Source organism: Oncorhynchus mykiss, chromosome 4 (assembly GCF_057628025.1).
Source record: "Oncorhynchus mykiss isolate SJ-2025 chromosome 4, ASM5762802v1, whole genome shotgun sequence".
Lineage (NCBI taxonomy): Eukaryota > Metazoa > Chordata > Actinopteri > Salmoniformes > Salmonidae > Oncorhynchus > Oncorhynchus mykiss.
In genome coordinates, this window is record NC_143025.1 from 91,087,092 (window position 1) to 91,099,789 (window position 12,698).

The 12,698-nt window shown below is 42.3% G+C and overlaps 1 protein-coding gene across 2 annotated transcripts in view; it reads left to right on the top strand.

Moving 5' to 3' along the window:
- ptk2bb (protein tyrosine kinase 2 beta, b) overlaps nucleotides 1-12,698 on the top strand; it is a 43,207-nt gene that overhangs the window by 12,216 nt on the left and 18,293 nt on the right. Inside the window, exons 5-14 of one of the 2 annotated variants that reach the window (XM_036976367.2) lie at nucleotides 295-374; nucleotides 501-563; nucleotides 677-731; nucleotides 1,338-1,478; nucleotides 2,054-2,128; nucleotides 10,522-10,623; nucleotides 11,038-11,155; nucleotides 11,311-11,350; nucleotides 11,879-11,916; nucleotides 12,109-12,150. In XM_036976367.2, the coding sequence (XP_036832262.2) occupies nucleotides 295-374; nucleotides 501-563; nucleotides 677-731; nucleotides 1,338-1,478; nucleotides 2,054-2,128; nucleotides 10,522-10,623; nucleotides 11,038-11,155; nucleotides 11,311-11,350; nucleotides 11,879-11,916; nucleotides 12,109-12,150 (754 nt within the window). Of the gene's footprint in view, nucleotides 1-294; nucleotides 375-500; nucleotides 568-676; nucleotides 732-1,337; nucleotides 1,479-2,053; nucleotides 2,129-10,521; nucleotides 10,624-11,037; nucleotides 11,156-11,310; nucleotides 11,351-11,878; nucleotides 11,917-12,108; nucleotides 12,151-12,698 lie in introns of those variants that run through there. The other variant, XM_090233517.1, reaches the window with a different exon arrangement.

A 12,698-nucleotide genomic window follows, 5' to 3' on the forward strand; every position in this document is an offset into this window, starting at 1 on the left:
TACTCTATGGAGAGAACACATTACTACTCTATGGAGAGAACACATTACTACTCTATGGAGAGAACACATTACTACTCCGTGGAGAGAACACATTACTACTCTATGGAGAGAACACATTACTACTCTATGGGGAGAAAAATTGTATTCTCTCTGTAAAGAACACATTAATGCTTTTCAGATCTTCATCATCCAAGACAACTCGCTGATGTCTGGTGCTTGTGTGAATACTGTAGATGCGTAGTGATTACATACAGCTAAGAATGAATGTGTTCTCTCGGTATTTGCCTGTGTCAGGTGCGTAGTGACTACATGCAGTACCATGCCAGTAAAGTCAGTGATGGAATGGCCCTGCAGCTGGGATGTCTGGAGATCAGGTGAGGTTGTGGTATTCCCTTCTGGATATTGTATTAGACAGCGTCAACACATGACAGTTGGCTTGGTCCGTATAGAGCTTCGTTCGGCACGTCATGTTTGTGCTGTCTCTTCTGCTTCGCCTTCAGGAGGTTCTATAAAGACATGAATGCTAAAGGCCTGGAGAAAAAGTCCAACTTCGAAGTGTTAGAGTAAGTAAGTATGTACGTTTGTCGTGCTTCTTCTTCTTCTTCTTCTCCCTACTAACCTTCACTTCTATGACGTTTGATTGATTGTTTGATTCTAACTGGTCTCTCCAATGAAGGAAGGACGTGGGGCTGAACCTGTTCTTCCCACAGGAGCTCATTGACAGCATGAAGGTACATTTACAATAAAAAAAATTGGGATGTCCGCACGATCGTTTTTAAAAATATTATTGGAAGTTTCTACGAGTATAAATTAGGTTGTAAATGAGCCTACTTCACTTTTACGTCAACAGGGATCATTTCTGATCATTTTCTATGCTAAGCAGTGTTGTTTACCCTTCTCAAAAATGTATTTGTCCACCGTGTGGCGTTGGGTTATGAAAGTGTTATCTAATGTTGCTGTGGTCTGTCTCAGTCTCGTCATCTTCGTAACCTGGGGGGGGGGTTAGGGTCACTATTACTAACAGAAACAATTAGTTTTATTAATATAATGTTGTGATGTTCTGTCCCAGTCTCGTCATCTTCGTAACCTGATCCAGTAGACTTTCCAGCAATACCTTACTCTGAAAGAAGAGGGGGTGGGGGTCACTATTACTAACAGAAACAATTCGTTTTATTAATATAATGTTGTGATGTTCTGTCCCAGTCTCGTCATCTTCGTAAGATGATCCAGCAGACGTTCCAGCAGTACCTTACTCTGAAAGAAGAGGGGGTGGGGGTCACTATTACTAACAGAAACAATTAGTTTTATTAATATAATGTTGTGATGTTCTGTCCCAGTCTCGTCATCTTCGTAAGATGATCCAGCAGACGTTCCAGCAGTACGCTACTCTGAAGGAGGATGAGTGTATGGTTAGCTTCTTCCAGACACTCACCGATTTCATCACCATCGGCGAAGAGGTCTACCCTTGTGAACTGGTGGTGAGTGTTGCTGCACTGCAAATACCTGACCTCAAATGCACTGCAAATACCTGAGCTCACTGCAAATACCTGATATCACTGCAAATACCTGACCTCACTGCAAATACCTGATATCACTGCAAATACCTGATCTCACTGCAAATACCTGACCTCACTGCAAATACCTGACCTCACTGCAAATACCTGATATCACTGCAAATACCTGACCTCACTGCAAATACCTGACCTCAAATGCACTGTAAATACCTGACCTCACTGCAAATACCTGACCTCACTGCAAATACCTGACCTCAAATGCACTGTAAATACCTGACCTCAAATGCACTGTAAATACCTGACCTCACTGCAAATACCTGACCTCAAATGCACTGTAAATACCTGACCTCACTGCAAATACCTGACCTCAAATGCACTGTAAATACCTGACCTCAAATGCACTGCAAATGCAAGTGTGGACTTTCCTCATTCGTTTGTAACTGCTGACGTTTTTTAGTGGGGTTACAAGAATCTACAATTACAGTCTGAGGTTTGTCAGGAAATTAAAGTTAACTTGCAACCCCACTGTTTGTCCACAGCAAGGCTGGAGTCTGTCAGTAGAGCTGGTGATAGGAGCCAGGGGCATTCGCCAACGCACCCATAAAGACTCAGCGGTAAGCAGGGTGTTAACTTTATACACTAACCCAGAAAGATTCAGTGGCGTTAACTGTTTACACTAACCCAGAAAGATTCAGTGGTGTTAACTGTATACACTAACCCAGAAAGATTCAGTGGTGTTAACTGTATACACTAACCCAGAAAGATTCAGTGGTGTTAACTGTTTACACTAACCCAGAAAGATTCAGTGGTGTTAACTGTATACACTAACCCAGAAAGATTCAGTGGTGTTAACTGTTTACACTAACCCAGAAAGATTCAGTGGTGTTAACTGTTTACACTAACCCAGAAAGATTCAGTGGTGTTAACTGTATATACTAACCCAGAAAGATTCAGTGGTGTTAACTGTTTACACTAACCCAGAAAGATTCAGTGGCGTTAACTGTATATACTAACCCAGAAAGATTCATTGGTGTTAACTGTATATACTAACCCAGAAAGATTCAGTGGTGTTAACTGTTTACACTAACCCAGAAAGATTCAGTGGCGTTAACTGTTTACACTAACCCAGAAAGATTCAGTGGCGTTAACTGTTTACACTAACCCAGAAAGATTCAGTGGCGTTAACTGTTTACACTAACCCAGAAAGATTCAGTGGTGTTAACTGTTTACACTAACCCAGAAAGATTCAGTGGCGTTAACTGTTTACAGTGCATTCGGAAAGTATTCAGACCCCTTGAATTTTCTACATTTTGTTATGTTACACTCTTATTCTAAAATGGATTAAATTGTTTTTTTCCCCTCATCAATCTACACACAATACCCCATAATGACATCACAATACCCCATAATGACATCACAATACCCATAATGACATCACAATACCCCATAATGACATCACAATACCCCACAAATGTATTAAAAATAAAAAACAAACATCCCATTTACATTAGTATCCAGACCCTTTACTCAGTACTTTGTTGAAGCACCTTTGGCAGCAATTACAGCCTCAAGTCTTCTTAGGTATGATGCTACAAGCTTGGCACACCTCTATTTGGGGGGTTTCTCCCATTCCTCTCTGCAGATCCTCTCAAACTCTGTCAGGTTGGATGGGGAGCGTTGCTGCACAGCTATTTTCAGGTCTGTCCAGAGATGTTAGATCGGGTTCAAGTCCGGGCTCTGGCTGGGCCACTCAAAGACATTGAGAGACTTGTCCTGGAGCCTCTCCTGAGTTGTCTTGGCTGTGTACTTAGGGTCCTTGTCCTGTTGGAAGGTGATCCTTCGCCCCAGTCTGAGGTCCTGAGCGCTCTGGAGCAGGTTTTCATCAAGGATCTCTCTGTACTTTGCTCCGTTCATCTTTGCCTCGATCCTGACTGGTCTCCCAGTCCCTGCAGCTGAAAAAACATCCCCACAACATGATGCTGCCACCACCATGCTTCACCGTAGGGATGGTGTCAGGTTTCCTCCAGGCGTGACGCTTGGCATTCGGGCCAAAGAGCTCAATCTTGGTTTTATCTGACCAGAGAATCTTGTTTCTCATGGTCTGCGAGTCTTTAGGTGCCTTTTGGCAAACTTCAAGCGGGCTGTCATGTGCCTTTTACTGAGGAGTGGCTTCCATCTGGCCACTCATAAACATAAAGAACTGATTGGTGGAGTGCTGTCGTTCTGGAAAGTTCTCTCATCTCCACAGAGGAACTCTAGAGCTCTGTCAGAGTGATCATCGGGTTCTTGGTCACCTCCCTGACCAAGGTGCCTTCCCCGATTGGTCACTTTTGGCGGGGCTGCCAGCTCTAGGAAGAGTCTTGATGGTTCCAAACTTCTTCCATTTGAAGAATTATGGAGGCCAATGTGTTCTTGGGGACCTTCAATGCTGCAGAAATGTTTTGGTACCCTTCCCCAGATCTGTGCCTAGACACAATCCTGTCTTGGAGCTTTAAGGATAATTCCTTTGACTTCATTGCTTGGTTTTTGCTCTGACATGCACTGTCAAGTGTTGGACCTTATATAGAGAGGTGTGTGCCTTTCCAAATCATGTCCAATCAATTTAATTCACCACGGGTGAACACCAATCAAGTTGTAGAAACATCTCAAGGAAGATCAATGGAAACAGGATGCACCTGAGCTCAATTTCTCTCTTGGTAAAGGGTTTGAATACTTATGTAAATAAGGTATGTTTTTATATATATGTGTTTATATTTTATATATATATACATTTATACACACATTTGAAAAAAAATCTATAAACCTGTTTTTGCTTTGTCACTATGGAGTGCAGATTGCTGATTTTTTTAAGAATATTTATTCAATTTTAGAATAAGGCTGTAATGTAACAAAATGTGGAAAAACTCAAGGGGTCTGATTACTTTCCGAAGGCACTGTATATGTTGCCATTTCATCATTTTCATTGCATTATCATGAATGCTTTCTGACCGAGATTCTCATGTTGTTCCTGTCCCAGGTTGGGTGCTGAATCCTCCTCTGTAATCCTCCTCTATAATCCTCCTCTATAATCCTCTGTAATCCTCCTCTATAATCCTCTGTAATCCTCCTCTATAATCCTCCTCTGTAGTCCTCTGTAATTCTCCTCTATAATCCTCCTCTGTAATCCTCCTCTGTAATTCTCCTCTATAATCCTCCTCTATAATCCTCCTCTATAATCCTCTGTAATCCTCCTCTATAATCCTCCTCTGTAATCCTCCTCTGTAATCCTCCTCTGTAATCCTCCTCTGTAATCCTCCTCTATAATCCTCCTCTGTAGTCCTCTGTAATTATCCTCTATAATCCTCCTCTGTAATCCTCCTCTGTAATTCTCCTCTATAATCCTCCTCTATAATCCTCCTCTATAATCCTCTGTAATCCTCCTCTATAATCCTCCTCTATAATCCTCCTCTATAATCCTCTGTAATCCTCCTCTATAATCCTCCTCTATAATCCTCTGTAATCCTCCTCTATAATCCTCTGTAATCCTCCTCTATAATCCTCCTCTGTAATCCTCCTCTGTAATCCTCCTCTGTAATCCTCCTCTGTAATCCTCCTCTATAATCCTCCTCTGTAGTCCTCTGTAATTCTCCTCTATAATCCTCCTCTATAATCCTCTGTAATTCTCCTCTATAATCCTCCTCTATAATCCTCCTCTATAATCCTCTGTAATCCTCCTCTATAATCCTCCTCTATAATCCTCTGTAATCCTCCTCTATAATCCTCCTCTGTAGTCCTCTGTAATTCTCCTCTATAATCCTCCTCTGTAATCCTCCTCTGTAATTCTCCTCTATAATCCTCCTCTATAATCCTCCTCTATAATCCTCTGTAATCCTCCTCTATAATCCTCCTCTATAATCCTCTGTAATCCTCCTCTATAATCCTCCTCTGTAGTCCTCTGTAATTCTCCTCTATAATCCTCCTCTGTAATCCTCCTCTATAATTCTCCTCTATAATCCTCCTCTATAAACCTCCTCTATAATCCTCCTCTGTAATCCTCCTCTGTAATCCTCCTCTGTAATCCTCCTCTGTAATCCTCCTCTATAATCCTCCTCTGTAGTCCTCTGTAATTCTCCTCTATAATCCTCCTCTGTAATCCTCCTCTATAATCCTCCTCTGTAGTCCTCTGTAATTCTCCTCTATAATCCTCCTCTGTAATCCTCCTCTGTAATTCTCCTCTATAATCCTCCTCTATAATCCTCCTCTATAATCCTCTGTAATCCTCCTCTATAATCCTCCTCTGTAATCCTCCTCTGTAATCCTCCTCTATAATCCTCCTCTATAATCCTCTGTAATCCTCCTCTATAATCCTCCTCTGTAGTCCTCTGTAATTCTCCTCTATAATCCTCCTCTATAATCCTCCTCTGTAATCCTCCTCTGTAATCCTCCTCTATAATCCTCCTCTGTAATCCTCCTCTGTAATCCTCCTCTGTAATCCTCCTCTATAATCCTCTTCTATAATCCTCCTCTGTAATCCTCCTCTATATTCCTCCTCTATAATCCTCCTCTGTAATCCTCCTCTATAATCCTCCTCTGTAATCCTCCTCTATAATCCTCCTCTGTAATCCTCCTCTGTAATCCTCCTCTGTAATCCTCCTCTGTAATCCTCCTCTATAATCCTCTATAATCCTTCTCTGTAATCCTCCTCTGTAATCCTCCTCTGTAATCCTCCTCTGTAATCCTCCTCTGTAATCCTCCTCTGTAATCCTCCTCTGTAATCCTCCTCTATAATCCTCTTCTATAATCCTCCTCTGTAATCCTCCTCTATATTCCTCCTCTATAATCCTCCTCTGTAATCCTCCTCTATAATCCTCCTCTGTAATCCTCCTCTATAATCCTCCTCTGCAATCCTCCTCTGTAATCCTCCTCTGTAATCCTCCTCTGTAATCCTCCTCTATAATCCTTCTCTGTAATCCTCCTCTGTAATTCTCCTCTAAAATCCTCCTCTATAATCCTTCTCTGTAATCCTCCTCTGTAATCCTCCTCTGTAATCCTCCTCTGTAATCCTCCTCTGTAAACCTCCTCTATAAACCTCCTCTATAATCCTCCTCTATAATCCTCCTCTATAAACCTCCTCTATAATCCTCCTCTATAATCCTCCTCTATAAACCTCCTCTATAAATCTCCTCTATAATCCTCCTCTATAATCCTCCTCCATAATCCTCCTCTATAATCCTCTGTAATCCTCCTCTATAATCCTTCTCTGTAATCCTCCTCTGTAATTCTCCTCTATAATCCTCCTCTATATTCCTCTTCTATAATCCTCCTCTATAATCCTCCTCTGTAATCCTTCTATGTAATCCTCCTCTATAATCCTTCTCTGTAATCCTCCTCTATAATCCTCCTCTATAATCCTCTGTAATCCTCCTCTATAATCCTTCTCTGTAATCCTCCTCTATAATCCTCCTCTATAATCCTCTGTAATCCTCCTCTATAATCCTTCTCTGTAATCCTCCTCTATAATCCTCCTCTATAATCCTCTGTAATCCTCCTCTATAATCCTTCTCTGTAATTCTCCTCTATAATCCTCCTCTGTAATCCTCCTCTATAATCCTTCTCTGTAATCCTCCTCTATAATCCTCCTCTATAATCCTTCTCTGTAATTCTCCTCTATAATCCTCCTCTGTAATCCTCCTCTATAATCCTCCTCTATAATCCTCCTCTGTAATTCTCCTCTATAATCCTCCTCTGTAATCCTCCTCTATAATCCTTCTCTGTAATCCTCCTCTGTAATCCTCCTCTATAATCCTTCTCTGTAATCCTCTTCTGTAATTCTCCTCTATAATCCTCCTCTATATTCCTATTCTATAATCCTCCTCTATAATCCTCCTCTGTAATCCTTCTCTGTAATCCTCCTCTGTAATCCTTCTCTGTAATTCTCCTCTATAATCCTCCTCTATATTCCTCTTCTATAATCCTCCTCTATAAACCTCCTCTATAAACCTCCTCTATAATCCTCCTCTATAAACCTCCTCTATAAACCTCCTCTATAATCCTCCTCTATAATCCTCCTCTATAATCCTCCTCTATAATCCTCTGTAATCCTCCTCTATAATCCTTCTCTGTAATCCTCCTCTGTAATTCTCCTCTATAATCCTCTATATTCCTCTTCTATAATCCTCCTCTGTAATCCTTCTCTGTAATCCTCCTCTATAATCCTTCTCTGTAATCCTTCTCTGTAATCCTCCTCTATAATCCTCCTCTATAATCCTCTGTAATCCTCCTCTATAATCCTCCTCTGTAATCCTTCTCTGTAATCCTCCTCTATAATCCTCCTCTGTAATCCTTCTCTGTAATCCTCCTCTGTAATTCTCCTCTATAATCCTCCTCTATATTCCTCTTCTATAATCCTCCTCTATAATCCTCCTCTGTAATCCTTCTCTGTAATCCTCCTCTATAATCCTCCTCTGTAATCCTTCTCTGTAATCCTCCTCTATAATCCTCCTCTGTAATCCTTCTCTGTAATCCTCCTCTGTAATTCTCCTCTATAATCCTCCTCTATATTCCTCTTCTATAATCCTCCTCTGTAATCCTTCTCTGTAATCCTCCTCTATAATCCTCCTCTATAATCCTCCTCTATAATCCTCCTCTGTAATCCTCCTCTATAATCCTCCTCTATAAACCTCCTCTATAATCCTCCTCTATAATCCTCCTCTGTAATCCAAAAATAGCTCAGCACTCTGGTGAATGATCTGAAATGAACATGTTTTTTTTTTTGCCACACGAATGTTTAGGGTATGAGCCCTTCTTCAGCGTGCATAGGGAGAATGTTACGACAACTGTACAGGCCTCACACAGGTGGGCATAATAGATTCACAGTCATTATTGACCCAATCAGATCGCAGCAGAAGGAGCTGTGTGGGAAACATGGAAATTGAATAAAAATAACTACAGTTGAAGTGGGAAGTTTACATACACTTAGGTTGGAGTCATTAAAACACGTTTTTCAACCACTCCACACATTTCTTGTTAACAAACTATAGTTTTGGCAAGTCGGTTAGGACACCTACTTTGTGCATGACACAAGTCATTTTTCCAAAAATGGTTTACTCACAGATTATTTCACTTATTATTCACTATATCACCATTCCAGTGGGTCAGAAGTTTACATACACTAAGTTGACTATGCCTTTACACAGCTTGGAAAATTCCAGAAAATTATTTAATGGCTTTAGAAGCTTCTGATAGGCTAATTTACATAATTTGAGTCAATTGGAGGTGTACCTGTGGATGTATTTCAAGGCCTACCTTCAAACTCAGTGCCTCTTTGCTTGACATCATGAGACAATCTAAAGAAATCAGCCAAGACCTCAGAAATAAAATTGTAGACCTCCACAAGTCTGGTTCATCCTTGGGAGCAATTTCCAAAATATGCTGTAAACAGGTACAAAAGTATCTATATCCACAGTAAAACGAGTCCTATATCGATATAACCTTAAAGGCCGCTCAGCAAGGAAGAAGCCACTGCTCCAAAACCGCCATTAAAAAGCCAGACTACAGTTTGCAACTGCACATAGGGACAAAGATCGTACTTTTTGGAGAAATGTCCTCTGGTCTGATGAAACAAAAACAGAACTGTTTGGCCATAATGACCATCGTTATGTTTGGAGGAAAAAAGGGAGAGGCTTGCAAGCCGAAGAACACCATCCCAACTGTGAAGCATGGGGGAGGCAGCATCATGTTGTGGGGGTGGCAGCATCATGTTGTGGGGGTGGCAGCATCATGTTGTGGGGGTGCTTTGCGGCAGGAGGGACTGGTGCACTTCACAAAACAGAGGACATCATGAGGAGGGGAATTGTGTGGATATATTGAAGCAACAAGACATCAGTTAGGAAGTTAAATCTTGGTCGCAAATGGGTCTTCCAAATGGACAATGACCCCAAGCATACTTCCAAAGTTGTGGCAAAATGGCTTAAGGACAACAAAGTCAAGGTATTGGAGTGGCCATCACAAAGCCCTGACTTCAATCCTATAGAACATGTGTGGGCAGAACTGAAAAAGCGTGTGTGAGCAAGGAGGCCTACAAACCTGACTCAGTTACACCAGCTCTGTCAGGAGGAATGGGCCAAAATTCACCCAACTTATTGTGGGAAGGTTGTGGAAGGCTACCCAAAACATTTGATCCAAGTTAAACATTTTAAAGGCAATGCTACCAAATACGAATTGAGTGTATGGTAACTTCTGACCCACTGAGAATGTGATGAAAATTAAATCTGAAATAAATTCTTCTCTATACTATTATTCTGACATTTCACATTCTTAAAATAAAGTGGTGATCCTAACTGACCTAAGACAGGGAATTTTTACTCAGATTAAATGTCAGGAATTGTGAAAAACTGAGTTTAAATGTATTTGGCTAAGTTGTATGTAAACTAACGACTTCAACTGTGTATATATGTGAGGGTATTTTCAGCCTACACATTTATATCCTTCTAGAAAAAAAACATTCCTCATTCTTTTTAACCTTTATTTAACTAGGTAAGTCAGTTTAGAACAAATTCTTATTTTCAATGACAGCCTAGGAACAGTGGGTTAACTGGTCTAGGAACAGTGGGTTAACTGGTCTAGGAACAGTGGGTTAACTGGCCTAGGAACAGTGGGTTAACTGGTCTAGGAACAGTGGGTTAACTGCCTGTTCAGGGGCAGAACGACAGATTTGTATCTTGTCAGCTCGGGGATTTGAACTTGCAACCGCTTGCTGCCCGCTGTAAGGGTATCTCTCTTTGGAGAGGTAATACATCCTTATCTCTTCCTCATCCCCATCTGTCTCATCCCCAGCCTGTGTGGGCTCCAGGGTGAAGTTTCCCTTAGGGACAGATCTAGGATCAGCTTCCACTCTCCCAATACTTACCCTAACCATTAGTGGGGAAAATGCTAAACTGACCCAAGGTCAGTGTCTACAGGGCAACTTCACCCTACACCTGAGGCTTTTAAGTGTATCAGCTAATTGTTACTCTCTTATACCCCCAAGCCTGTGTGTCTAGCGAACTTCAAACAGATCAAGAGCATCAAGTGTTTATCTCAGAGTGACAACAAAGCCCTCCTCAATCTTGACATAGACGGAGCCAGACAGGTACACATTGAAAAATATAGAAAAAACTTTATTAGCACTGCTTAAATCAGGACACAGTGAGGCCTGGACCCATTATTCATTAATGGTCTCAGAGTACTGATCTAGGCTCAGTATTGCCTTTAGATCATAATACATAGTTATTTAAACCTGATCTAGGATCATTACATCTACTCTGAGAGACTTTGTGAATAAGTGCCCTGAGTCATAACTTGAGATCTGTGTGTGTATCAACAACAACAACAACAAAAAACACGCAACATTTTTATTGATGTGATGGTTGAGTAAAATGCCTGCATCTTAAGTAATATTCTGCCCTGAAAGGCCAATAGGTCTATGACCCCTTTGACATTATAGTGTTTTGTAATGTGATTTGTAATGGTCAGTAATGTGAATGGTTTGTATCTTCTTCGTCAGCCTCTGTCTATCAACGTGACTAAGTTTGCGATGGCAGAGAACATGGTGGATCTTATTGACGGTTACTGTCGTTTGGAGCACGCCACTGACGAGTCGTTCATCGTCAGACCTGACAAAGGTAAAAGGGGGGAATCAGGAAGTTCACCCCGTCTATATAATGGTTAGGGGAAAACACTGAAAGAGTGCATCACAACTTGGGTTTCCTCGTTTTCTACTTTCTCGTCCAATTGAACCGATGTGAAGTAACACCATGTTTTTGTCGTGACCCCATAGACGCCAATCTACGATGTTCCCTTCCAGATCTGCCCACAACGTGAGTGGATTGAACAAAGCTTAATATTTGGGGCTTTTTTGTGTGTCATTTCTGTAAAAAAATCACTATGCTGAAACTGAACTGTACATATTGAAGAGTAGTTGTTGGAACATCGGATGTAAGCTCAAGTGAAAAGTGAGTCTTTCGGAGTGTTTTATCAACGAGACAGGAAGTGTTATTGTAACAGTGTGCCTGGTGCATTGAGGAACTATAAACCCTGGATTGATGATCCTCTCCTCCTCTGGCTGTCTCTCCTCCTCCTCTGGCTGTCTCTCCTCACCTCCTCTGGCTGTCTCTCCTCGCCTCCTCTGGCTGTCTCTCCTCTCCTCCTCCTCTGGCTGTCTCTCCTCACCTCCTCTGGCTGTCTCTCCTCGCCTCCTCTGGCTGTCTCTCCTCTCCTCCTCCTCTGGCTGTCTCTCCTCGCCTCCTCTGGCTGTCTCTCCTCTCCTCCTCCTCTGGCTGTCTCTCCTCGCCTCCTCTGGCTGTCTCTCTCCTCCTCCTCTGGCTGTCTCTCCTCCCACTCTGTAGTCAAATGGAAAACACAGGTTGCTTCAGATATAGCATGGGTGAGTTATTATCTACCAAGACTGCTTTCATCTTTGTTTGACGAGTATCACGATTCATTATCATTCATTACTCTTCGTTCAAATCAGTACAGTGGCTATGGGGGGGGGGGGGGGGGGGGGGGGCAATGTGTCTCAAGTTGACCCATCTGTTTTTGACCACAAACTGACATCATCAAATATCCTATCGGTCAGGATCTGAAATCTACGCTGAGATTGATGAACGACCGAGGTCTGGTAAGTAGTACGTTTCCTGAAGTCCATGATCAGCTCCTTCGTTTTGTTTTGACGTTGAGGTTATTTTCCTGGCACCTCTCCGCCAGGGCCCTCACCTCCCACTATAGGCTGTCTCGTCATTGTTGGTAATCAGGCCCACTACTGTTGTGTCGTCTGCAAACTTGATGATTGAGTTGGAGGCGTGCGTGGCCTCGCAGTCGTGGGTGAACAGGGAGTACAGGAGTGGGCTTAGCATGCACCCTTGTGGGGCCCCCTGTGTTGAGGATCAGCGTAGTGGAGGTGTTGTTTCCTACCTTCACCACCAGTCCAGGGCCCAGTTGCACAGGGCGGGGTTCAGATCCAGGGCCCCGAGCTTGATAATGAGCTTGGAGGGTATTAAGGTGTTGAACGCTGAGCTGTAGTCAATGAACAGCATTCTCACATAGGTATTCCTCTTGTCCAGATGGGATAGGGCAGTGTGCAGTGCGATGATGATTGCATCGTCTGCCGATCTATTGGGGCGGTATGCAAATTGAAGTGTGTCTAGTGTGGCTGGTAAAGGGTGAGGT